Source organism: Fringilla coelebs (genome assembly GCF_963513975.1).
Source record: "Fringilla coelebs genome assembly, chromosome: 1".
Classification (NCBI taxonomy): Eukaryota; Metazoa; Chordata; class Aves; order Passeriformes; family Fringillidae; genus Fringilla; species Fringilla coelebs.
Genome location: NC_140028.1, coordinates 152,870,405 through 152,897,801, shown reverse-complemented (window position 1 = coordinate 152,897,801; position 27,397 = coordinate 152,870,405). Strand labels below are relative to the sequence as shown.

The window sequence follows — 27,397 nt, the reverse complement described above, 5'->3', positions numbered from 1 at the left end:
CATCCCCGAAACGGTAACCTTGCCCCAAGGTTTAGGTCTAAATGCTGAAGTCATTTTCTCCTGGTGGCATGAAGAGTAATAATAAAAGTAGTAATTTTGTTTCTTGTTGCATCACTGCTCATCAAGGGCAATGCCAAGGGGAGATAATGAGAATACAATGAGAAGACAAGGGAGATAATGAGAACACAGCACAGGCCTGGGAGCACGTTGTTTCTGCCTGTAATTGGGAACAGATGATTATCCCATAGGATAGGGGAGGAGAGGCACTGAGCACACGGCCAGAAGGTCAGTGCCAAGGCTGGGGCAGCTGGCAGGCAGGGGAAACTCAGGGAATCTGAAGAGCAAAAACAGCATTGCTAAAACATGACCTCTGAGAGCAGCAGCTGGGGGTGAAGGATGGGTCCCCAAAAGGACAAACCATCAGCCAGAGGAGCAGGGGGGACACCCAAAAATGATGAATTTAATACCCTTCCTGCTAACAGCACAAAGATCAAGACCCCACTTGGGGGTAAAAAGAATTTCTGCTTTGAGGTGGGAGCCTGTCAGCTGGGAAGGACAGAGAGACAGGGGGACATTAATGCATCACCTCTCCATGTGCAAAACTGGTGTGAGTGGGCACAAAAACAGACTGTGATCTCAGAGGGGTTTCAGGAAAAGCCTTTCCATGGAAAACAGCCCCAATGAGACTCTGACCATCTGTGTGTGGCTCTGCTCTCCCTCCTTCAGGAATGTCCCCCTGACAGCAGTGCCACCAGCAGGACCAGGGTGGCACCCGGAATGTTGAGCCTCACCAGTGAGCCCAGTTTGGCTTTCAGCAAACAGGGGCTGGGCTGGGGAGTGGGAGCTGCCCTGGAAACTCCTGGGAGCTGAGGAAAGCTGCTGCTGTATGGAGGCAGCAACAGGATAAAACCAAGAGGTACAAACGGGTCCTAAAAACAGCCAGAGAACCAGGAGAAGGGTCCTAAGCTGGAAATGCCAGCAGTGGGCCAGCACCCCTGTGAGATGGAGCTGGTGTGGTGGTGAGGGAGTTCTGAGACACTGCCCCTGTGGCACCTCACAGGCCCTTCTGGGCTCTGACCAGCAAACTCCTGAGGATTTTCAGTGCTGTACCTGGAGCACAGGGAATGCTCCAGGAATGCTCCAGCACACGTGTGAGCTGCCCCACGTGCAGGATGGAGCCCACCTTCAGCACACCAGCAGCCCCTGGGCAGCCCTCTGCAGCCAGGGGTTGGTGTGACTTCAGGGGTCACCCCAGAACCCCGGATCCCTCCCCTGAAGGTTCCCCCCAGGGCTGTCAGTCCCCTCTCCATCCCCTCCCAGCACTGTCTGTCAGTCCTGCCATTCCAGAAGGGCACAGAGTGATTGGCAGGTTCACAGGATGCCCTCCACCCCCGGGGGCACTGGGCCATCCAGGTGTCCTCTGTCCCTTTGTCCCTCCCCTCCTGTGCCTGGCTGGTGGCTCCTGCCCCTTCCCTGCCCTCTCCCGGGGTTAAAGGAGCAGCAGCCACGGGCTCAGGAGTTCTGCTGGAGCTGCTGTGGGTTCAGAGGCTGTGGGCCAGAATAAAGCTCTGGATCCAAACCCTCCAGCAGAACCCACTCCTTTCCTTCCCCATGGCCCCAAAGCTTCTCCACAGAGGGAACCCTGAGGAGCAGCCCCTGCTATGGGGGGAGGCTCCATCCCAGCCCCACCAGAGCTCCTGCACGCCTGGACTTGTGCCCACGTGCCCAGCGCAGCACCAGCCAGCCCAAAGTGTCTGTGGGGTGAAACACCACCCAGCCATGGCCAAAAGTGTCTGTGGGGTGAAACACCACCCAGCCATGGCCAAAAGTGTCTGTGGGGTGAAACACCACCCAGCCATGGCCAAAAGTGTCTGTGGGGTGAAACACCACACAGCCATGGCCAAAGGTGTCCCTGGGGTGAAACACCACACACCCATGGCCAAAAGTGTCTGTGGGGTGAAACACCACCCAGCCATGGCCAAAAGTGTCCCTGGGGTGAAACACCACCCAGCCATGGCCAAAAGTGTCCCTGGGGTGAAACACCACCCAGCCATGGCCAAAAGTGTCCCTGGGGTGAAACACCCTAGCTGTCACTATCTGGTTGAGCAGCAGGCCCAGCCCAGGCAGGTCCCATCTGCAGTTCTGGTCCCACCCCCAGCCAGGTGTGCCCCAGGTGTGCCCGCCTCACCTGTCCCTCAGGGCGTGGTTCCTGATCTCCTCCACCAGCGGGAAGACGCGGGCCAGCGGCGAGCGGAAGGCATCCACGGCCAGCAGGTTCTTCTGCCACGGGGACACGGTGGCCTTGACAAAGATCTGCTGGATGTAGGCCACGGGGGCCCCCACGTACTGCAGGGAACAGGGCAGGGTCAGGCACTGCTGGCCAGGTGTGCTGGTCACACACAGACAGACACACAGACACACAGGATCCCCCGGGAATGTGAGAACGCTCCAGAAAGAATGGAAGCAATTCTTCTCTCTTTCTGTAACTGCAGTCCATAGGCATGGCTCTGTGCTTCTGGGCTAGGCATAGCTCGCCAGGAGAGTGAGAGAATCACAGAATCCCACAATGATGCGGTTGGAAGAGACGTCCAAGCTCATCGAGTCCAACCTGTGCCCAACACCTCAGCCAGTCTACAGCACCCAGTGCCATGGCCAGTCTGTTTTAAACACACCCAGAGATGGTGATTCCACCACCTCCCTGGGAAGAGCATTCCAGTGCTTTGTTATTCTTTCAGGGAACATTTTTTCCCACCTGTCCCTTCCCTGGGGATCCTGAGGCTGTGTGCTCTGGTTCTGCCAGCTCTGCCCTGTGGGAGAGACCAACCCCGCCTGTCTGCAGCCTCCCTTCAGGGAGTTGGGGAGAGCAGTAAGGTCAGAAGAGTCCTAAAAGCCAATCCAGTCTAAAGTCCACCACTGCTTCTATAAAACCTGTAGATTTCTAATTAAAAAGGACCTTTTCACACCTTCCAGTGACAGCATCTCTGTATCAGCTTTGTCTGTTATTGTGAATGTGGACAACGCTGACAATGATGGATCTGACTCCATGTTCTCAGAAGGCTAATTTATTACTTTATTATACTAGATTGTATTAAAGAGCACTATGCTATACTACACTAAAGAATACAGAAAAGATACTTACTGACGCTCTGGGGTGCCCTGACCCCCAGGGGAGCACTGACTTTGACCCTCATTCACTGAGAAAGTTTCCTAAGCTTCAAGATAGACTGGAATCCACAAAAGTGTAAAATAAATTACAGAGAGTAGTGTAAGTATATCACTTAGTGAGAAATTTAAGTTTTAAGATTTTTGGCATATTGTAAATAAAAACAAAATAGAAAACACAGAATGTTATTCTAAGTTTCTTCTTCATACTTCTTCTTCCTTCTTCATAAGTTTAAGTAGCATTTTGTAATTAATTAAAAAGTCCTCATTGCAAGGTATTTAAAATCAATTATTAAGTTAACAAATAATCAGTCAGCTCTAAATTAAATTGTTTAGTCTTTAAAAACCTTGTAACAAAAAATTGTTAACTATTTTGTGCCTTCTAATAAAAAACAGCCAAACTCAGAGTAATAAAACTGTTTTTCTAATAAAAAATAATTAACACTTAAGTCCAAACATAAACCACCATCTCAAGTGCCTTCAATCCAAACCAAAAAAACCCAACAGCTAAAACCCCCACAACTGCCACATTTTCTGGAAAAATCCCTTGCCCAGGATTTCTTCTCCTGGGAAGCTGAGACGCCTTAGAGAAAAAGGAAAACAATCATTATCTGATTGCTTCTCCTGTGTTTTACTGCTTTGGAATGTGGTTGGAGATTGTTTATCCAACAGGTGAATTGTTTTTATTTAATGACCAGTCGTGGTGAGGCTGTGTCAGACTCTGGAGAGAGTCACCAGTTTTTCATTAGTATCTTGTTAAGCCTTCTGTAAGGATACTTTCTCTATTCTTTACTATAGCTTAGTACAGTATTCTTTTATGTAATATAGTAACATAAAATAATAAATCAGCCTTCCAAGAACACGGAGTCAGAGCCATCACTCCTTCCTGCCACGGGGGACCCTGACAACACCACAGAAGGGCTTTGCCAGACTCTGCTTCCCCTTCCCAAATCAGGGGGGGAACACGACAGGACTCAGCAGGCAACAACAACGGAGTCTGGCTCTGTTTGTGCTGTGGGGACCTCAGAGCCCACCCAGTGCCACCCTGCCATGGCAGGGACACCTCCCACTGCCCCAGGGACACCCCCACTGTCCCAGGAGCTCCCAGCCCTGTCCAGCCTTGGGCACTGCCAGGGATCCAGGGGCAGCCCCAGCTGCTCTGGGCCATCGGGTGCTGGGCAGCCCAGCAGGGCCATGTCCCCTCTCTGTGTCCCCAGCAGGGCTCTGTCCCCTCCCTGCATCCTCTCCCTGTGTCCCCTTCCCATGGCTCCAGTGGTCCCAGCAGGGCCCTGTCCCCCCATGTCCCCAGCAGGTCCATGTCCCCATGTCCCCAGCAGGGCCCTGTCTCCTGTCCCCCCAGCAGCACTCACCCAGTCAGGGCGCTCCCCGGGGGCTGTGTCCCCTCCCCAGCAGGGCCATGTCCCCATGTCCCCAGCAGGTCCCTGTCCCCCCATGTCCCCAGCAGGTCCCTGTCCCCGTGTCCCCAGCAGCACTCACCCAGTCGGGGCGCTCCGCGGGCTCCCCGGGGGCTGTGTCCCCTCCCCAGTGGCCATGTCCCCATGTCCCCAGCAGGTCCCTGTCCCCAGCAGCACTCACCCAGTCGGGGCGCTCCCCGGGGGCTGTGTCCCCATGTCCCCAGCAGGTCCCTGTCCCCCCTGTCCCCCCTGTCCCCCCAGCAGCACTCACCCAGTCGGGGCGCTCCCCGGGGGCTGTGTCCCCTCCCCAGCAGGTCCATGTCCCCCCCAGTGTCCCCATGTCCCCAGCAGGTCCCTGTCCCCAGCAGCACTCACCCAGTCGGGGCGCTCCGCGGGCTCCCCGTGCCCCGGCTCCCCGGGGGGAGCGTAGTCCTTCAGCGGCGTGCTGAACTCCACGGGGCCCGTCCCTGGCAGAGGCAGCTTCAGCAGGGGGGAGCTGGGGGGACACAACAGGCAAAGCCCTCAGCTCGGAGCTTCGTGGACTCTCAGAGGAGAATAAATTCAATGTTTCCTGAAATATCTGAATGCATCCCCACAATGGTAACCTTGCCCCGAGGTTTAGGTCTAAATGCTGAAGTCATTTTCTCCTGGTGGTATGAAGAATAATAATAAAAGTAGCAATTTATATTACTTTTTATAATAATAATAAAAGTAATAATTTATATTATAATAATAATTGAAGAGTTTAAAAACGGGCCCACTTTGGCAAAGCCAAGCCGTGCAGGAGAGGAGACCCAGCAAGGGGCTTTGGCTTTCAGGGGACACACTGCTATCCCAGAGCCCTCCTCCCTCGGAAAGGGGAAGGGAGAGAAGAAGGGGAGACCTTGCAGGGCTCTCCTGGATTCCTCCATCCCAGTTAGCTGTGCCAAAACCACTCAGCAGGGCCATGGCTCAGGAACTGTGCATCCCACCCAAGCCAGACACTCCCTTGTTCCAGGGGCTGCTGCCCTGCCCCAAAGCCTTTACAGTCCTCTGCTTTTCCTCATTTAGACTCCAACTGTTTCCAAAACTTGTCATTAGCTTCACTGGTCCTCAGAGCACGTTTAAGAGCTGCAGTGAGAGACCAGAACTGTGACATCTTGATCTTCTCGCTGCTTTGCCACCACAGCCTCTGGTGATCGTAGCTCCTGCCCCAGACAGGGACATTGAACTACTCAGAAACGGAGAAAATGAGGCTACAGAGAGTTTAGAATGGGATTTTTAACTCCAAATGTTCTCAAAAGTGGTTAAAAGCAAATCAGAATGGAACGGGTGGGAAAAGCAAGGCTGCTGACACACAGAGATCCATGGGGAATCTGGAACTGTCAGCACCAAACTGAACTGGAGATCAGAACTTCAGTCCTTTTGTGGCCTCACTACTCCTGATATATTTTCCTGTTTGCAGATTAATTTTGTGGCAACACTGACACAACAAAGAGAAAGGCCTTGGAATTGTTTTCCTGCAAGGCTCTGCCCACTCCATTAGGGATTAGCTTGGATCATCAAAGGCCATGGAGCAACAAGCAGCATTAAACACAAGGCTTCAGAGAGAACAACAAACAGCTGGAAAGGAACAATGAAATCAGAAGCCAAGCTTGTCAGATTTGCTCTTTATTGCTCTGACAGAAACACATCTAATTATTAGCATTTCCTTGAGCAAGGGCAGGGAAGAGAAAAAGGAACAATAAGATCAAGCATAAGTGATAAACAAAGCAGAGAGTGTTCAACAGATGCTGGAGGAGGAATTGTTTTTCCTCTAAATGATTTCAGTGTTGGCAACCGTGTTCAGAAATCCAAGGGAAACACTTGAGATTCACAGAGGTGCTTCTGCAGGGGGGTATTCCCTGGGAGTCACCTGTGGGCTGGGAGGAGTCAAAACAAGGGTTTTTTGTAGAATTTGAATCATTTACAACCAGAGACAGCTCAGGCTTAGTCTGACTGTGGAGTCAGCTCAGATTCAGTCTGACTGTGGAGTCAGCTCAGATTCAGTCTGACTGTGGAGTCAGCTCAGATTCAGTCTGATTGTGGAGTCAGCTCAGATTCGGTCTGACTATGGAGTGTTTCCCCTCCCTGGTGTCTGTGCTGCAGTGCTGGCAGTGCTGCTGCTGTCCCAGTGCCTTCCCAAGGGGATCTGTCACCCCTGGGATCCCCCAGGGCAGCAGAGTCCCCTCCAAGGGCGGGAGGGCTCAGCTCTCCTCCTGTCCATGGAGGGGCAGAGCCCTGCAACAGCTGCCCAGGGGGGCTGGAGTCTCCTCTCTGGAGACATCCCCAACCCCTGGGCACAGCCCAGGGCACCCTGCCCTGGCTGACATCCAGCCCCTCCCAAGCCCACCCATCCTGGGATCTAGCAAAGATGCCAGGAAAGCTCCAGGTGTTCTGGCTTGGCAAAGGCTCTCTTCACATGCTCATGTCACTGTGCACTCTGACACCCCTCTGAAATCCAGAATAAAGGAAACAAATCCTGCAACCAGCTGAACTGCTGAGCTGCAGCAGGAGCTGCATTCCAGCCCCCAGCAGGAGGGAGGAGCAGGCAGAGGAGCTCATCCAAGCAGCACCTGGAAGATTCTGAGCACAGCTCAGGGGGCCAAGGTGAGGCAGGGCCAGGAGAGCCCCAGGCAAATCCCTCCCTGCACACTCCCCCTTCCCTGAGGGCAGCAGGGAGCTGGCAGGGCCCAGGTAGCAGGGAAGGAGCTGATCATCCATGGAATGAAAGCAGCTCCCAGCAGGACAAGCTTTGGGCTGCCTGCAGCCAAGACAGAGCAGCCTGGAATCCCACTGCTGAGCAGGGAGGGGATCTGCTAACAGGGTCCTGCCACAGGGCTGGCAAGGCCCACAGCTGGCAGCATCAGTGCCTTTTTAGCCTTGGCCAGGGCACCAACACCCTGGTTCTGAGTGGTGGTGGTGGCTGTGCCCTGCTTACTCTGCCAGGGCTCCACGTCCTGCCCTGGAAAGGAGACTCCCCTCTCCTGCACAGCACAAGCTGCTCCCAGAGTCATGCTGGAGCCCCAGAGGGGACTCTGTTCTCTGGGGACCTCAACATGAAGAGTCTGACTCTGGTTCAGGTCCTCTGGCTACCCCACAGACAGTACAGACCTGTGCAAGAGCAATACCTTTTACAGAAATAATTCCAAATAAATCTGTGCACACACACACACCCCACCTCCCCAGGGGCTCTGGCCCCAGCCAGTTCTGCCATTCCTCAGGAGCAGAACCTGTGCCTCAGTTAATTAACAAACTTCAGTTAATTAACAAACCCCAGTTTGATTGCCCTGAACCTGCTGCAGAGCCACTGGCTCCCCTGCAATCCTCCCCTGAACTAAAAGCTGTTCCTCAGAGTGACTCTGGCATTTCATCTTTACCCCAAGGGCCACATCCCCAGGTGTCACCTGTGCCTCTCTGGGCTGCTGCCAGACAAGGCTGGTGACATCCCCATTCCAGGGAAAAATGCAGATCCCAACACAGAGCCATTCAAGTGGGATGAGGAAAATGAGTGTCACCTGTAGAACAAGAAACTCCCTCTGCTGTGGGGACTGAGCTGGATTTTCAGACTTTAGGACTAGAGAGTGAGGCACAGGATTTTTTGCCTTGGGTATTAATCTGCCATCAAACCCAGAGCTGCTGTGCCTTGTCTGTCAGTGACATTAAACACAGGGTCTGTACAGACCCTCCCAAGAGGAAAGGCACCCAAAACAACCACACCAGACTCTGTGGTGACCTTATTCCCTGTGTGGGCACTGCCCTCACCTGCCTGAGGCCAGAACCCCTGCTGGATAGACCATGGACCTTGTGCTTTATTTCAACTTGTAAAAACTGTCTGCACACAAGAACTGTGGGGTTTGGCTGATGTGAGGGGCAGGGAAGCCAAATCAGCTGAGATGATTTTGTCTGCAGCAGAATTCCACGGGCTCTCCCTGGTGCCAGGCACAGCAGGCAGGGCTGCTGCACCTCTGTGCCTCTGACAGCTCAGGGTCCCAGACCCCCCTGGCTGGCAGGGATGTCTTTACCTATGAGCCCTGCTCCAGGAACACGAAGGGGGCAGAGCCTGGGCAGGGCTGGGAGTGTTGGGCTCCTTTTCCACCCTGAACAGTTCCAGGGCTCTGTGAGCTCCCTGCCCAGCTGCACACAGGGCTGAGGCTGCTGCCCAGCCCCAAATGCTGCCTGGATGAGCTCCTGCCTCGGGGCTGGGCCCTGGTCTGATCCTGCCCCGCAGGCTCGGGCTGCTCCGGGGCTGCTCCTGCACAGGGGCGGCTGGGATGCACCAGGGAAACCCAGCGGGGAGAGGAGAGCTCCAGAGAGCACACACAGCTCAGCTCAGCTCAGCTCCAGCAGGGGACCCGTGCCAAACAGCACCCCTGCAGCCTCAGCACCCCTGCAGCACCACACACGGCTCCCATGCAGCACGATACACCTATGCAGTACAGCGCTCCCACTCCCAAGCGGCACAGTGCACCCATGCAGCACAGTGCACCTGCTCCCATGCAGCATGGTGCACCCATGCAGCACTGTGTCCCTGCTCCCATGCAGCACAGTGCTCCCATGCAGCACAGTGCACCTGCTCTCATGCAGCACGGTGCACCCATGCAGCACCACGCACGGCTCCCAGGCAGCACAGTGCATCCATGCTGCACAATGCACCCGTGCTGCACCGTGCCCCTGCACCCATGCAGCACAGTGCACCAGCTCCCCTGCAGCAATCCCCTCACCCTCACGCCCTGGCATCCCAGGTACAGGACCCCCTGTGGAACAGTTCTGACCTCATTAGCAAGGCCACCTCCCGTGCCCCAATTAAGCCCTAATTAAGCCCTCGTTATCATCAGGGGCAATGCCCAGCCCGGAGCAGGAGCTGCAACAGCCCAGGAACGGCTCCCACCAGGGCCCTGCAGCCCCAGCCAGCCTGGGATCCCCAGGGCTGTCCCCCAGGGCCAGGCTCTGCTTGGCTCAGGAGCTCCTGGAACTCAGTAAAAAACCACTCTTCACACCTGATGGTGTCCTGGGCTGGTTTCTGCAGCCTGGAGGGAACCAGGCACTGCAGAATCCTCAAAGGCTGGCACTCAGCAGGGCAGACACTCCTGCAAATCCACAGGTACCAAAAACCTCCTGCTCTGAGCAGTGACAGGGCAGCCCCAAGCCCTGACCCAGGGGGCTGAGGTGGTGACCCCCATCAGATTTTCTCCTCTCCAGGAAATCCTGAATTTCAGAAGGGAATAAGCATGTTTTGATCCCTCCCCAAACACAATTCTCTGTGCAGTTTCCTGCATTTGCTGCCTGGGAGAGCTGAATGAGGAGGCTGAGCCATCCAGGGAAGCCATCCCCAAGCAGGAGTGAGGTGACACAGTGACACACGTGGGGCTCTGGCTTGGCTTTGCTGGGCGCAGCTTCCAGGTGAAGAAATGCCACTGGAAAGCTGCACCTGGCAAAGCTGGAGGCAGAACACAGAGCTTGCTATCTTGCAAGCAGCAAGATATCTCAAGATATCTCTGTCTTTGATCTATTTCTTAACAAAGATAGAGAAAGGTAGGAAGCACTTGGGTGGGCCTTGTAGGAGCATCATGCTCTACAGGACAAGAGACCTGAGAATAAAAGTGTCCCTGAAAGTGCCAAGGAGTCCTGTGGAGCAGTAAAAAACCAGGAAGCAATGTTCCCACTGCTGCTCACAACCACAAAGGGTTCCAGGCAGGAGAAGCCACCCAGGAGTGCTGGGAAGGATGAAAGTTTGACAACAAAGTCTCACAGATATGGATGCTCGGCAGAAAGATTTTTAAATGTAGAGCCTGATGAAGGAATAGATTTGAAAGCAAGTTTTGATAGAGAAGAAAAGAATTGCTGAGCCAGTGTTACTGGGTAACCAAGGAGGCAAAGGGTGTGTTAGTTAGGAGGGGTTTTTATGACTTAGAGCAAAGGATAAACCCACCCCAAACAAGAAGATGTTTTTACCAAGCAGAAAGAGAGCACAGGCAAACAAGCCTGCTGATGTGGCAAGTAGAAAAAGGTCTCAGAATTTTCCACTGCAAGAAAACTGAAAAACAACTTCTGGTTTAAACTGTAATGTACTAACTTTAGTGATTGGAAAGCAGGAACATGAATATGGCAATGAGAGCAGTTATGATAGGCTATAGACAATAGCCAAGGCATAGATTGGTTCTACTGTATTAAGAGGTTCAGCAAGAAAAGTCTATAATGCAATGGAACCAAAGCCAAAGGGTCTGCAGGCCTGCCTGCAGCTGGAGCTGACAGTTGTGGGCACAGGCTCTGTCACCCATGACCCTGGACTGCTGTGACACCTTGGATACAATAAACTGCATTTTGTGTACAATAAACTGCATTTTGTGTACAATAAACTGCATTTTGGAGAGCCCCTGGAGTCCCACATCCCTCATTTCAGCTCTCACACCAGAGGTTTCCCATGTGTGAAAACCCTCCCTTTGTCAATGTTTTAACTGAGATGTGCAAGCAGCCCTGCCACCACCACAGCTCAGGGGAAACCTGTGGCTGTGCCAACACAGGTGGAGCTTTCCTACAAACAGGGGGGCAAATCCTCACAAGGGGTTTATTTTGCCCAAAACAGACAAGAGAATTAAACCCTGCAAGGCACAGTCTGTCCATGCACATGTGAGCATGGTCTGGGGACAAAGGCTTGCTCAGCCCCACAGAGCCCTGCTGGAGATGATTCTGAGCCCGTGTGAAACTCCTGGGAGTAAAATTATATCCACCTGCCAACGAGGGATCCAAACCAGGGTCCTTGGGGAGAGTGGGAACCTACTGCCACGTGGGTGTGGCAAGGGTGAAACAGAAGAGTGCAGGCTCCAGGGAGAACAGGACAGGCAGGTGTGCAAAGAAAGATCAGCTTTCCCTCTCCCCATTTTTAATTCATGGCTTTGGAGTCCACCACCAGGTGCTTGAGCGTTATCTTCATCTCATTTATTGCTTCACTTCACCTATTCAATTAGCTCTTACTTAATAAACCAGATGCAGACACTTCATCCCCGTTGTTTCTCTGTCCCACAAAAGGAGATGACAAAACCTATAAAGTCTAAATTTAAAAAGAGCTTCTGGGCAGGCCCAGAAGGGAGAATGCTGCCAAGAACACCTGTGCCCAGCCCCGTGTCACTGCCACATTTTCTGGAAAAATCCCCTTGCCCAGGATTTCTTCTCCTGGGAAGCTGAAAAGCCTCAGAGAAAAAGGAAAACAATATTATCTCATTTGCTCCTCCTGTGTTCTGCTGCTTTGGAATGTGGTTTGGAGATTGTTTACCCACAGGTGCTTATTTGATTGGTTTCATGGGAATTGTTTTAACTTAATGACCAACCACAGCCAGCTGTGCCAGGGCTCTGGAAAGAGTCACGACTTTTTCATGAGTATCTTGGTAAGCCTTCTGTAAGGATCCTTCCTCTATTCCTTAGACAGCACAGTATTACAAACCATAACATAGTATATATTATATACTAGAATAGTTTTTGTATAGTTTTAGTATAGTATAATAGAGTGTAATACTACGGAATAGTATAATATAGTACAATAATATAGTAATATACTATACTATAATATAGTATAATATACTAAATATACTATAATATAGTATACTATACTATAATATACTATACTATACTATAATATAGTATACTATAGTATACTATAATATAGTATACTATACTATAATATACTATACTATAATATACTATAATATAATATACTATACTATAATATACTATACTATAATATACTATACTATAATATACTATACTATAATATACTATACTATACTATACTATACTATAATATAATATAATATAATATAATATAATATAATACCAAAATACAGTAAAATATAGTATAATATAGTATAGTACAATATAGTATGTATATATATGGTATGATATGATAGGATATTATAGATATAGTATATATATGGTATGATATGATAGGATATTATATTATATGATAAGATGTGATATATCCTAATATATACTAATATAATAGAATAGTATGTATAATATATCTTAATATAGTATAGTACAAGATAATGGTATGGTATTATATTATATATCATAATATTATATATCATAATATAATATTATGCATCAAATTATTATTTATATCATAATTTATAATAAAATAATAAATTATCCTTCTAAGAGCAGCGGCTCAGATTCCCCCTTTCCCTCGTGCCCGCGCAGGACTCACCAGCAGGCCAGGATGCAGAGGGCAGTGAAGAGGATGATGGGGATGGGGTAGGAGGCACAGAGCAGCCCGTGGCTGTAGAACGCCCGCGAAATCCTCTCGCGCAGCCTCTCAGTCAGGGTCATCCTCACCTCCAGGCCATCCCGGGCACAGCAGCGTGGGCAGCCCTGCAGGGAGGCACTGCCTCCACCTGGGAGGGCAAGGGGAGAGGAACACAAGGAAAATAATTGTTATCAGCTCGTTTTAGAAAGACTGCGGGTGTTCAGGAAGGAATCCTTCCCTGGCAGGGTGGGCAGCCCTGGCACAGGCACCCAGAGCAGCTGGGGCTGCCCCTGGACCCCTGGCACTGCCCAAGGCCAGGCTGGACACTGGGGCTGGAGCACCCTGGGATGGTGGAAGGTGCCTCTGCCATGGCAGGGGTGGAACTGGATGGGATTTGAGGTTCTCTGCAGCACAAGCCATTCCGGGATTTATTTCTTGAGGAAACTCAAGAACAACACGGATATGCCGCTCCTGCGGCAAAAAATCCATCACAAGTGGCTCTGTGACAGCCTGAGCTGCCAAAAGGCACTCTGGGGAGGAGCACAGCACTGGCAACAATTCCTGGTCATTCCAAAAAGGAAAACTTTCTCTTTCCTCTCTTCACCTGCTGTCCAACAGCAGCATTCTGTAAGAAAACACTGAGCATTCCAAAACCAGTATTTCTTTATCACTTAGGGGGGTTGCATATTAAAATGTGCCATCTTTATTTGCTTTGTGCTGTGACAGAGCTCCTAAGAGTGAACAGCAGGAACTGTTCCTGCTCCAAGTCATTTCTGCAAACAGAGATTGTCTAGGCCAAAATAAACCTGTTGACTGCAGGACAAATGTTAAAGGAGAATTCCTTGCCTCTTGCATGACTGCAAACCCAAGACAAAGTTTTCCTGGGAGCACGAGGGCAGCGGGATGTGCCCACCTCGCAGCCCCACAGGTGACACTTCTGGCTCACTCCAGGTACAAGAGACAGACGTGGCACAGACCCCAGGACCAGTGAGCTTGGAAAAGCCCCCCCAGGTCCCTGAGTCCACCCTGTGCCCAGTGCCCACCGTGTCCCCAGCCCAGAGCACTGAGTGACACCTCCAGGGATGGGGACTCAGCACTGCCCTGGGCAGCCCCTGCCAACACTGAACCTCTCTTGAGTGAAGGAATTTCCCAAAATCCACCCTGAGCCTCCCTGGCCCAGCCTGGGGCCGTTCCCTCTGCTCCTGTCCCTGTTCCCTGGAGCACAGCCCGACCCCCCCCAGCTCCTGGGTCCTGCACTCCTACAAAAACAAGGCTGACCAGCAGAAGGAAGAAATGTAGAACTTCCTTTTGCAGGAAAAAAAAAATCAACTCAAACTTGCTACTTTTCCCCAGACAAAAGCTTTTATCTCACTCAACAATAGTTACATGTTCCAAATTCTTTACATTTCTGCCTGAAAGGCTTTACAGCCTTCCCAGGAGCCTCCCTGGACACCCAGGGCAGGGAAGGACAGCAGAGCCCACTGTCAGCTGAGAAGATAAGCCAACAAAGGTAGGAAACCTTCCCTTTTCTAACACACAGTCACCTGGGGTTTTAGGCACACTCAACTCCTCAGTTTCCCACAAAATGCTCTGGAAGAAAGCCTCAGCATCAGTGCAATAAAAACACACAGCTGAGCCAGTGGAGCCTGGAGGGGGGAAATAGGAGGAAAAATCCCAAATAAATCCCCATTCCATTGTGCTTTTCTTGCCCTTGAACAGATTCAGTAATTGGCTCCATCGTGTTGCCTATATCTGAAGCTCCAATGGGGATTTTAACCCAGCATTTTCCATTTCCAGCCCCAAGCCTGGCAAAGCAGGAGCAGACCCAGCGTGGTCCTTCTGCCCCCTTTTCCAGCATCCCAGCAGGACCCACACAGCCAGGGGCCGACCTGGCTGCCCAGCCCAGCCCTGGGGCAGGTGGGGGATCCCAGAGCTTTCCTGCCAGGGCTGTGTTTGGGGAAGGACAGTGGAAGAAGGAATGGGGAAGAAGGAAGAAAGTACTGAAGATGAGGATTTATGAAGGTCACTGGGTCGGTCTGTGCTGCTGGAACAGCTCAAGGTGATGCTGACACAGCTGAGGGCCAGCTGGGCCAAGGACCAGCAGCAGTAATTGCCCCTGCTGGTGCTGCAGGCACTGCCCTGTACCCACAGAGCCACCAATGCCACCCAGGCTCCGGGGACCAGGGAGCCTCTGCCCTCAGAGCTGCCCCAGAGCACAGCGGGGCAGCAGCAGGACTGGCACCAGAGCAGCCAGAGCTCCTCACATCCTGCTGTGACTGACACACCTCCCTGGCTCCAGCTCACATCGTGACCTGTCACTGCTGTATTTGCTGGAATAACCCCCTTGCCCAGGAGTCTTCTCCTGGGAGGCTGAGAAGCCTCAGAGAAAAAGGAAAACAATATTATCTCATTTGCTTCTCCTGTGTTTTGCTGCTTTGGAATGTTTTGACTTAATGACCAATCACCACCAGCTGTGTCAGGGCTCTGGAGAGAGTCACGGGTTTGCATTAGTATCTTTCAGCCTTCTGCCTGTATCCTTTCTCTATTCTTTAGTATAGCAATCTTTAATATAATATAGATCATAAAATAATAAATGAGCCTGCTGAGCACATGGAGTCAGACCCATCATTCCTCCCTTCAGCAGGGGTCTCAGCAAACACCCCAGTGGGGCAGGAGGGAGGCTGCAGGCAGGACAGTGCCTCCTCCCCGGTATCCTGTGACACAGGGAGGGGTCACAGGCATTTCCCCCAGCCCCGGGCTCCTCCCAGCTCTCACAGAGCAGAGGAGCCACCCCAAACCTGGGATCCACGGGCTGCCAACAGGAGCCACCCCAAACCTGGGATCCACGGGCTGCAGACAGGAGCCACCCCAAACAGGAGCCCCCCCAAACCTGGGATCCACGGGCTGCAGACAGGAGCCACCCCAAACCTGGGATCCACGGGCTGCAGACAGGAGCCACCCCAAACCTGGGATCCACGGGCTGCCAACAGGAGCCCCACAAACCTGGGATCCACAGGCTGCAAAGAGGAGCCACCCCAAACCTGGGATCCACGGGCTGCAGACAGGAGCCCCACAAACCTGGGATCCACGGGCTTCAGACAGGAGCCACCCCAAACCTGGGATCCACAGGCTGCCAACAGGAGCCCCACAAACCTGGGATCCACAGGCTGCAGACAGGAGCCCCACAAACCTGGGATCCACGGGCTGCAGACAGGAGCCACCCAAACCTGGGATCCACGGGCTGCAGACAGGAGCCACCCCAAACAGGAGCCCCACAAACCTGGGATCCACAGGCTGCAGACAGGAGCCCCACAAACCTGGGATCCACACATGGGCTGCAGACAGGAGCCCCCCCAAACCTGGGATCCACGGGCTGCCAACAGGAGCCCCACAAACCTGGGATCCACACATGGGCTGCAGACAGGAGCCACCCCAAACCTGGGATCCACACATGGGCTGCAGACAGGAGCCACCCCAAACCTGGGATCCACGGGCTGCCAACAGGAGCCCCACAAACCTGGGATCCACAGGCTGCAGACAGGAGCCACCCCAAACCTGGGATCCAGGGGCTGCAGACAGGAGCCACCCCAAACCTGGGATCCACAGGCTGCAGACAGGAACCCCACAAACCTGGGATCCATGGGCTGCAAACAGGAGCCACCCCAAACCTGGGATCCACGGGCTGCAAACAGGAGCCACCCCAAACCTGGGATCCACGGGCTGCAGACAGGAGCCCCACAAACCTGGGATCCAGGGGCTGCAGACAGGAGCCACCCCAAACCTGGGATCCACGGGCTGCCAACAGCTCCCAGCCCTCCCCAGCGCCGTGACCCCGCAGCAGAGCCCGCACCCAGCAGCACAGACACCCCAGAACAGGGGAGACCTCAGCTCCCTGCAGGTGCAGACAGCAGATCCTGCACTGCTCACAGCCCAGAAAAGCAGCTGGATTTCCTGGCCCTGTGTTGGGAGGTGGCTCAGGGCTCCGATGATCCGAGTGATCACCCGGCGCTCTCACTGCTGCCGTGGGAGCTCCCAAAGCCCACACTGCACAAAGGGAGGGCAGGAGAGAGGCACAGAGCTCAGAACCCAGCTCTCCTCTCCTCAGCAGGGGCCAGGGAACATTCCTCAGGACTTCAGAGGTGGGAAAACAAGAGCCTGGCTCCAGACAAGCTCCTTCAGAGAGGAGCTGCACAATGGGCTCTAACACCAAGGTCCTGCTCTCCCCTGGCATTCCCATGGGAAGAATGAGGGGCTTTGTGCTGCCAGAGGACACCGAGGTCACGAGGAACAGAGCACTTCCTATGGGAAAATCCCAGCCGTGCACCAAGCCTGGGCAGGCTGCAAGGGGTTAATCCCAGCACTGCCTCGGGAACAAGGCTCCGGAACAGCCCTCAGGGGATTGTCCTTCGCAGGAGGGGCACTTTCCATATTCAAAAGGTAGAAAATGACAGCTGAGTCCGCTCCCTCCAGCCCAGCTCCTACAGCAGGGCTGAAAGGCTGACACAAGTTTTGGAGCCAGATTTCAATCCCCAAAATGTGCAAACTTCATTTTACCTGTTGTGCCTGACTCTGCCAGTTTTGCCCCACTTCTTTTTGCCTGTTTTCCTCCCTCTGCAACATTCATTTATGGTTTGAGTTTAAAAATTCAGAGGTTGTCTGGAACAGACCCTATTTTGTAGGTGGCATTTCACTCGTGTTACATATTATTAACATCTCTTGAAAAGCTGGAGTAGCAACAACAACGAAGATTTAAAGAGAACACTTCAGTAATCTCTACTTGTCAGATAAATTATCTGCTCCCAAAACAGGGGCTGGCATTCAAAATCAGTTTCCAAAATGGTTTTCAGGACATCTTTAAACTTTTCTACCACAAGAGAAGAACTCAGTTACACTCCTGCTTAGGAAGTCGTTCACTGAATGTGGTTTCTATCCTTTCTTCCTTCCCAAAATACTCCCAACAGCACCAGACAACAACTTGTTGCTGTGGATGATGAGACAGGATAGGATGTTCCACATCAGAGCCACAAAGAACAGAAGTCTGGGATTTGAGACAAAAGAGAAAATATCCAAATTTAGAAAAAACACCATTTCAAAGTTCACTCCTCCTGGTGCATCCAGCCAAGGGAAGCTCCCTTGCACAGAGCTTCCAAACACAAGGAAACAGAGAAGAACAGAGATTCCAAACACAAGGAAACATTTCCCAAGCCCTTTTTCTCCTGCAGAGTTGGGAATCCACCTCCACAGGCACAGAATCCCAGAGTGGTTTGGGCAGGAAGGAGCCTTAAGGATCACCCAGTTCCAGCAAATGGGATGTGATGCACAGAGGGAAAAACCACCCTGGAATCCCCATCCTCAATTCCCTGGAGGTGTGACAGGATGCAGTGTGAAACAGGAAACCCTGTGTGAGGAATGAGGAATGGAATGAGGGTGCAAATCCATCCTCACAGAGCACTGAGCACTCCTGCTCCTCTCCTCAGCCCACAAGGGACACAGGGGAGCTCAAGGATGCCCAAAGACAGAGAGCAGCCTCTGGAAGGCTTTTCCAGCTGCAGCAGACTTGATCAGGAAGGGGACCCCAGGGATAACGCTGTGTGCAACTCCCTGTGTGCATCAAACTCCAGAGCAGCAGCTCAAAATAAACCCCAGCTAAGCCAGGGAAATCCTGTTCCCAGGACAATGTCCCTGTCTCAGGGGTTACACAGCCAGCAGAGAGCCAGCAGGCACTGCTGAGCAAAGCCAGGCTCCCTTGGGAGCCCCTGGGACACGAGCCCCAGGCTGGCTGCAGGGTCCCCAGGCTGGCTGCAGGGTCCCCAGGCTGCTCTTGGGGCACTCCTGGCCACCCCTGGCTGGCTGCAGGGTCCCCAGGCTGCTCTTGGGGCACCCCTGGCTGGCTGCAGGGTCCCCAGGCTGCTCTTGGGGCACCCCAGGCTGGCTGCAGGGTCCCCAGGCTGCTCTTGGAGCTCTCCTGACCACCCCTGGCTGGCTGCAGGGTCTCCAGGCTGCTCCTGGAGCTCTCCTGGCCATGCTCAGGAGTCACAGGGAGCCTGCCCTGGCAAACCCCGACACAAAGCATCCACGTGATCCCTTTGGAACAATCTCCTCCTCTTTGTTTATCCATGCAGCCGCTCCACAAGTGGCTGGGGAATCACTTTCTCCTAAAAACAGCAGAGCCTGATGCAACAGCCCCGCGCAGTTACAGCCCAGAGCATCCCCAGGAAGGCCAGCTGGGCAGTGCCACCCAGCCCAGAGCCAGGCACACACACCAGGGACCCCATCAATTCCACTCCAGGCTGGAGCCTCTGTAAACAGCTCGTCCAGCACAGACCTGCAATGCTCTTCCCTTTCTACTACAGGTAGTAATTCTGCTCATGCTCCTTCCTAGTCCTCTCCACCAGCCCAGGGTCAACATCTCAGCCCAAGCCTCTTGTTTGGAGTACAAAAGAGGCAAAATTCTTTTGGATCATCTGCCTGGACTTGTGCAAAGTCTTGGGGTTCAACAGCACAAGGATGTGAAGCTGCTGGAGTGAGTCCGGAAGAGAGGGCTGGAACCAGGCTGGAGAGCTGGGAATGTTCCCCTGGAGAGGAGAGCTCAGAGCCCCTTGCAGGGCCTGAAGGGGCTCCAGGAGAGCTGGAGAGGGACTGGGGACAAGGGATGGAGGGACAGGACACAGGGAATGGCTCCCACTGCCAGGGGCAGGGATGGATGGGAGATTGGGAATTGTTCCTGTGAGGGTGGAGAGGCCCTGGAAGAGAAGAAGCTGTGGCTGCTCAATCCCTGGGTTATCCAAGGCCAGGCTGGACAGGGCTTGGAGCTGGGATAGTGGAAGCTGTCCCTGCCATGGCAGGGAATGGAACAAGATGGGCTTTAAGGCCCTGTCCAACCCAGCCCAGGATCCTCTGGTTCTGTGCCATCCCTGGAATGCTCACTTGCTCTGTCAGTGCCATCCTGAGGTCCTCAGCACTGCTCATGCTAGGGACAAACACCAAGGAGCCCAGGCCACCCCCAGTCCCCAGCAAAGCCTGTGAGGGACACAAACTGCAGCTGAGCCCTTGGGCACAGCCCTGAGAGCTCCCTGGGCACCTCCCAAGGCCAGCCCTGAAGGACACAGCACTGCTCATCCTGCCAGCAGGGACAGCCCCTGTCCCACTGCCCCAGCACGGGCAGGGACACAGAGCCCAGAGCACCCCAGAGCAGTTACAGCCACAGGGACAGTCACAGGGACACAGGGACAGCCCCTGTCCCACTGCCCCAGCACGGGCAGGGACACAGAGCACCCCAGAGCAGTGACAGCACAGGGACAGCCACAGGGACACAGGGAGAGCCCCTGTCCCACTGCCCCAGCATGGGCAGGGACACAGAGCACCCCAGAGCAGTGACAGCACAGGGACAGCCACAGGGACACAGGGACAGCCCCTGTCCCACTGCCCCAGCATGGGCAGGGACACAGAGCACCCCAGAGCAGTGACAGCACAGGGACAGCCACAGGGACAGCCCCTGTCCCACTGCCCCAGCACGGGCAGGGACCCAGAGCACCCCAGAGCAGTGACAGCACAGGGACAGCCACAGGGACACAGGGACAGCCCCTGTCCCACTGCCCCAGCCATGGGCAGGGACACAGAGCACCCCAGAGCAGTGACAGCACAGGGACAGTCACAGGGACACAGGGACAGTCACAGGGACAGCCACAGGGCTGCAGTGGCTCTGGGGGCTTGCACAGGGCCCCCACTCAGAGCATCACAAGCTTTGCCCAAGTTATTCCCAACAGATGTTTATGCAGTTTGCTCTTTGGCAGTCCCAGAAATGCCCACAGGTGTCACAGGGGTTGGGTTTGGTTTTCCCTGGGCTCTCCCTGCCATTTAACCCCTTCTGCTCCCAGTGGGCACAGCCAGCCCCAGCAGGGGGATGTGGAGCCATGGAATTGCTGAGGCTGGAGAAGCCCCAGTGCTCTTCCCACAGTGCTGCCAAGGCTACCACCAGCAATTTCCACACTCCAACTTTCACCTCCCCCTTCCCACACACACAGGAGGTCACCAGGTTCCTTTAATTAGGGATTACACCTCATCAATTATCCTCATGCCTGCAGCTGGCTATTTTTGCTTGATCCCTAACCTCACCACTGTCCTTCCCACCAGCAGCCCAATTTCAGGCCATGGTTAATTGCACAAACCCATTTCTCACTCCTGAGTCACACGTGCAGCCCTTGCCTGCTTTATGTCATTTACAATTTGCATGTGCACAGTCTGTTCTGGCACTTCAGTGGTCAGTGAGCCCCCCAGAGCCCCCCTCAGGGGTGAGTGAGCCCCCCAGAGCCCCCCTCAGGGGTGAGTGAGCCCCCCAGAGCCCCCCTCAGTGGTGAGTGAGCCCCCCAGAGCCCCCCTCAGGGGTGAGTGAGCCCCCAGAGCCCCCCTCAGGGGTGAGTGAGCCCCCCAGAGCCCCCCTCAGAACACCCAGGCCCATTAAAAAGGCTGTCACTGCTGCTCTGAATGCATTTATTTAACCATCATAGCCTGGCACCTTCTTAGGCTTGGAGTTTGTTTCAATTGCACCTGCTCAAGACTCCTCTTTGGATAAAAATCAAACCTGAGAGGATTCACGGCCACAGCTGCTTTTCTGCAGCCAGAAACAGCCCTGGTATCTTACCCTGGAAAGAGCAAGCTCACCCTGCCTAGGAGTACCTGTGGCAAAGCAGCACCAGCTGCTCTGCACTCCTGCTCCTTGCCAGGTGCTTTCCAACCATTTCCCACCTGCTGTGGGATTTTGGGATGAGCACTACTCCCCATCCTCCTTGTCCCACTCCCTCCCACACCAACTGCTCGCTCTCCTCCAGGCTTTAGAAACATCACTGGCTTTCCATGTCCCAAAGATGCCTCCTAAAGCTTTCAGGCCTTTTTTAGTTTGTGCTTTGAGCACACAGAAATACCTCCCTGAAAGGACAGCTTGCAAGGCTGCCCTTCCTTTCTGTAGCCTGCCACCACCACCAGTTGCTCACCAGGAGTCAAAAGGTGCTGAACACCCCAGTTTTGGGGGTGCCACACATGGAGTTCTCCTCTCTGTTCTTTCCTTTACCACCTTTTGCCATGAGGACATTCCCAGAATAACTGTGTGTGCCCTGTGACAGTCAGGTTTGATTTTTATCTTAACCCTCCCTTTGTGGCCTTGCCGCTCTCCAAAAGAGGAATGGAAACACCTCTGGCTTTGAATCACCCTGACTGCAGGAGTGTGAAGAGAAATCAGCACTTCAAGGATTCCTGCCCAGCTCCAGCTCTGCTTTTGTGAGGCAAAGTTTGCCCGGGAAGCACCTGGAGCCGTTCGCCATCCCAAGGAGCCCAGGGGAGATTCACTCTTTTCCTCAGTTCCCTTCCACCTCAGCCAAGCAGGATCTGAGCTGAGCACAACTCCTTCCCTGCTCCTTTCTCCTGGGCTGGGGCTCCTCTCCCTGCACAGGACACGTTTCCTGGCTCAAAACTCTCCTTCAGAACAGAAATCAGCACTGGTGGTTCCTGATCAATATTAGGAAATAAACTCCAAACCAGCCTGTTTAATGCAGGCAGACACATTCTGTCTGCTTGCTTTGGTGTTTATTTCTGAAACAGACAAACTCAAAACTCAAATTCATGCCTGAACACCTGAACTGCACCTTCTCTGCACCTCTTCTTAAGGGATGTGCCAGCACAGATACTTCACCCCACAGTCTGACAGGGCAGGGACAGTTAAAGAGGACAGTAACACTTCCAGGGGTGCCCAGGATGGGAAACATTGTCCGTGGAAGGACCTGGAGCTCCTTTCCCAGCCCCAGGAGCAGACAGCAGCTTCCCAAAACCCTTCCCAAGTAAAACCACATCCACACAAACCCTCTGGGCAGAACTCTGCATTTTCCAAACCCATAGCCCATAGGGGTTTGGGAGATGCCTCCTAGAAGAAAACCCCTCAGAAACATCTTCTGAGCACCATTAACCACCCTGCAGCAAAGCCCAGCTAGCACTGCCAGGGGTTTCCTGACTGGAATTGGAGCTGGGTCAAACACAGTTTATCCCTTCAGCACCATCATTTCCCTGAAAAACACCCAGTGGAAACATAAACCAGGAGTCTTCCCGTTCCAGAGGGAGGGCTGGGGTGCAGCACCAGTTGGGCTCCTGTTCAGTGGGGTTTCCACAACCTGTGGATTTGGTAGGAAAGCGGAAGCGTGCCCTTGGCTCTCTGGGGAACACGTTCCCGTTTCCACACGGACCCAGCCAGAGCTCCAGCTGTGTTTCCAGCCTGACTCTGGAATTCTGGAAGCTCTGGTGTCAGTCATGGCATTACCAGGATCCCCTCACAGGCAGGATGTGCAGGACAACAAAAGGGAGGCACACCCCACAGTTCTGACCATTAATCCACGCAATAAAAACACAAATGAAGACAGAACCCTGAGCGTGTATTGCCCTGCATGGCTCCTCAGAAATAACCCCAAAGCTCTGCTCAGGACAGCTCCCATGGCTCAGGAGCCTGCACTCCCAGCTCTTGGGGCTTGCAAAGGGCCCCCAGAGGGACACAGCACCTGAAAGGTGATGCAGCTGCCCGGGATTGGTTTTCCACAGGTTCTGGGTCACAGCAGGGCAGGGCTGAGCACGCCAGCTGCCAGGGCTGCCAGCCCCGAGCAGGGACACTGGGCATCCCCAGCAGCACGCACAACCAAACATTTTCCTTTCTAATCATCACCAGCTAGGAAGCCAGGCTCAGGAAATCACTGCACTCTTTCTTCCAGATGGAGAAACCATCCCAAAACTCCTCTGTGAGGCAGCAAGTCCCCAAGCCTGACTCGGACATTGTCCTTTGCAAACAAACCAACTATTATTCCTTCATCACAATGCTCCATACACGATTAATTCAGATTTAAGAACTGCAATCCTGCTCCCCTCTCCACTGCCCACCACGCTCTCACTCCAGCTGAATTCGCTCTTTTCCTGGGAGGAGAAGTTAACTTTTTCCCAGTTATGTCAAAAGGCCAAGGCTGTTCTGAGCCTCTGGGGCTGGATCTTCACCTGAGGACACAAATGAAAAGGTTCTCTCCAAGACAGCCACCCTCAGTTCCCTGCTCCTCCCTGTCCTGGGTATCCTGGATGTGAGCAGTAACACTCCCAGACACAGGAACAGCAGCTGCACCACCAAGGAACTGCTCAGCTCCTTCAGCCTTTCCTTCCCACCCTTTAGTGCACTGCACCGCGGGGAGAAGGGCATTCAAAGGAATTATAATCACAGATATCAGAGCCAAGCAAAGCTGCTTCCACCCCTCCTTCCAGCTCCGTGCTGCCCAGCACAGGGACTGTGCCCCCTGTCCCCCAGAGCCCCTGGAGAGTGTCCTGGGGAAGGGGAGGAAGAGGAAGGTGCCTGCAGCTGCTGGCCTGGAAAGGATTCCCAGGAGCTGCTGCTCCTCACCGACATTCCACTGCCAGCAGGTAACGCTATTTTTGTTCCTCGAGCTGTACCTGTTCTACTTTTTAAATTCTCATCAGAGAGGAGAAAAAAAAGGAGTTTTTGGTGCATAATGATCCAAGCACTGACACCAGACAGGCCCAGCAACCCCTGACTGAAAACAGTGTTGAGTAACTCAGTGAGAGCCTAATTCATTCATCACAGGATTCTGACACTTAAAATACTATGTTAACGCTCCTGAGACAAACCCTGATTGTTCAGGGCTCTTTTGGGATGCTGTATTTGAATCATGATTGGAAAAATAAACCATGCCAAGTTGTACCTGGAAACACAGAGCTGTGCCACAGTTCAGGGAACATCCCAGGGTGTTTTCCTCTCTTCCCAATCCCAGCCAGCTAATCTCCTTTCTGCATTACACAACAGCTCGTGTAATCCCAAATTTACCACCCTAGTCCTGCCCTCACAGCTCTGCTTTCACAGAGGGAGCTCATGCCTCATCTCTGCCTCTTGAATGAAAAGAAACTTAGCTTGCCTTTCAACAACCCGGAAAAACACGTGGATGCTGTATTCAGGAAATTCTGGCACTGAGGCCAAAATCGTTCAGGAGTCCTTTCCTCGGGATTCTCCCCAGCACAGCCCCACAACGGCCTCAGCATTCCAAAAGCCCCTGGCTCATTAGATTACAGATAACGTAAAGATGTTCATTCTGACTCACACGAGGAAGCCGACTCCTAAATTTTGACCAAACCCCAAAGTTCATGATTCAGGGGGTGAGATAACTGAGCGAGCACAGAGGCAGGTCCCCAGAGAGCCGAGCAGCAAAGCCTCTGGCTCTGGAGGGCTCAGCGACCTGTTCAAACCCATGGAGTATTTCACTGCCTGTCCCACTGTTCCCTTCACATATTCCATCACCGTAATCCTCTCCCTAAAACACTCTCCCGGTCCTGCAGCAGAGGCGACCAAGCCCTTCTCTCCTCTCTCCCTGTTCACTCGGCACTTCTGACGTCCCAACCCTTCCTCCATCTCTGCCGATTCCCGAATGTTGCCCACATTCCCGGACAGGTGACGGTGATCACCCTGCGGGACGGGCACGGTCGGGCAGCACCGAGCGCAGTCCCCGAGAGCCCCGGCACAGAATCATCATGGCACCGACAGCCCCCAGAATAACCCACGCCGGTTCCCACCGTTCCCTCCCGGATAACCCACGCCGGTTCCCACCGTTCCCTGCCGGATAACCCACGCCGGTTCCCAGCGCTCCCTCCCGGATAACCCACGCCGGTTCCCACCGTTCCCTCCCGGATAACCCACGCCGGTTCCCACCGTTCCCTGCCGGATAACCCACGCCGGTTCCCACCGTTCCCTCCCGGATAACCCACGCCGGTTCCCACCGTTCCCTCCCGGATAACCCACGCCGGTTCCCACCGTTCCCTCCCGGATAACCCACGCCGGTTCCCAGCGCTCCCTCCCGGATAACCCACGCCGGTTCCCACCGTTCCCTCCCGGATAACCCACGCCGGTTCCCACCGTTCCCTCCCGGATAACCCACGCCGGTTCCCACCGTTCCCTGCCGGATAACCCACGCCGGTTCCCACCGTTCCCTCCCGGATAACCCACGCCGGTTCCCACCGTTCCCTCCCGGATGACCCACGCCGGCAGCGCTCCTCACAGATCCTGTCCCGATAAAAGCGGGGATGCGGGGCCGGGAGGGGAGGCCGGGGGTGCGCGGGGGAAGGAGCGCGGCCCCGGGCCCCCCGCCCGGAGAAACTGAGGCAGGGCAGGGGTGGTGGGGGGTTATTTCCACGGCCGATCGCGCAGCCCCCGCCCGCCCCGGCCCTTCTCACCTCACCGGGAAACGGCTCCTTCCTCACCTCCGCCCTTTGACCTCCCAGCAGCCGCAGCTCTCGTGCTTCGTGGGTGGGGGGGTTTTCCGGCCGTTTTTTTCTTAGTGCAGGATGTTGCGGGCTCTATTAGCTGTAAACCCGCGTTAATCCCGATCCTTTCCGCCCGTTCCCGGCCCGGTTTCTCCCACCCCCTCCCGCCCTCCCCCCGCTGCCGCCGCCGGGCCCGGACCGCGCGCGCGCAGCGCCCCGCACGCCGGCCACACCCCCCGCCGTCGGCGCGGTCATGCCCACGCCCATCCGACCACGCCCCCAAGGGAGCAGTGTGTCCCCAATAAGGGCTTCATTTGCATGACCACGCCCACACCATATGAGATATGTCTTTATTTGCATAGCCACGCCCCAGCGTCCCGTCCCTCTTTTCCCTGGCCACGCCCCCGGAAGCGGCGCGGAGGCGGCGGGAGCACGTGGAGCGGGGACGGGGCGGCTGCGGCAGCGCCGGGGCCGGGGCCGGGCCGGGCGAACAGAACCGTGCACCGGCCGCGCTGGGCTTCGGGGGAGAGCGGAGCCGGCCCGTGCACCCGGCCGTGGCGGGAATGTGCGGGGCAGGCGCTGCGGGTCCCCAGTATCCCCGGAGGGACAGGAGGAGTTGATGGCCGGGATTGGGCACGAGGAGCCCCGGAGCATCCCGGGGCAGAGCACATCGGGAGGGAGGGCCTTGCAGCGAGAGCCCCGGCTCGGTGCAGAGGACAGAGGTGTGACTCTGGTTCCCGGGAACAGAAGCGGGCCAGGCACTGGGAGCGCTGGGCACACGCCGCGGGAAGGAGCAAGCAGTGCCCAAAGGCCAAGGGATCTTTCCTTCGTCCCCAGCAATGCCCCTGCTCTCCTGCCAGCACGGTGCTGGCATGCTGCTGAACACATGCCCTGCTCCTTCATCTCCGGGGGCTGAGCACCCCCAGAACAGCCTTTCCAGGGCCCTTCTTGCAGCTGCCAGACTCTGACGCTTACCAGCAGTCCCTGCTGCCTGCAGTTTTCCCGACATAGCACATCCCCTTCTCCCAGGGACCTGCACCCCTGACCACCGGCCCCAGCCTTGGTGGGACCTCCCCTGTTTGCAGCTCGCTGCGACGCCAAGGGGAGCGAGAGCTGAGCCCTCAGGCCAAGTCCCACCCAAGTTCCCAGCGTTGCCCAAGCTCTGGCTGGCACAAACACTGCCCGTGGCAGCGGCCCTGAGCACGCAGCTGGTGGCTGACCCCAGGCAAGGCCAGCCTGTCCTGCCACCGATGGCACCATTCCTGACATCCACTCC

At 54.4% G+C, this 27,397-nt stretch overlaps 1 protein-coding gene across 2 annotated transcripts in view; it reads right to left on the bottom strand.

Annotated features, from left to right (window-relative positions):
• The window catches only part of SCAP (SREBF chaperone), a 59,914-nt gene extending 33,652 nt beyond the window's left edge, over positions 1–26,262 (bottom strand). The window contains exons 1-4 of one of the 2 annotated variants that reach the window (XM_084205081.1): positions 26,119–26,262; positions 12,799–12,985; positions 4,953–5,073; positions 2,189–2,346 (exon numbers count right to left, since the gene is read on the bottom strand). In XM_084205081.1, coding sequence (XP_084061207.1) covers positions 2,189–2,346; positions 4,953–5,073; positions 12,799–12,920 — 401 coding nt within the window. In that variant the 5' untranslated portion in view covers positions 12,921–12,985; positions 26,119–26,262. Of the gene's footprint in view, positions 1–2,188; positions 2,347–4,952; positions 5,074–12,798; positions 12,986–26,091 lie in introns of both variants that reach the window. The other variant, XM_084205080.1, reaches the window with a different exon arrangement.
• Between the last annotated feature and the right edge of the window lie 1,135 nt (positions 26,263–27,397).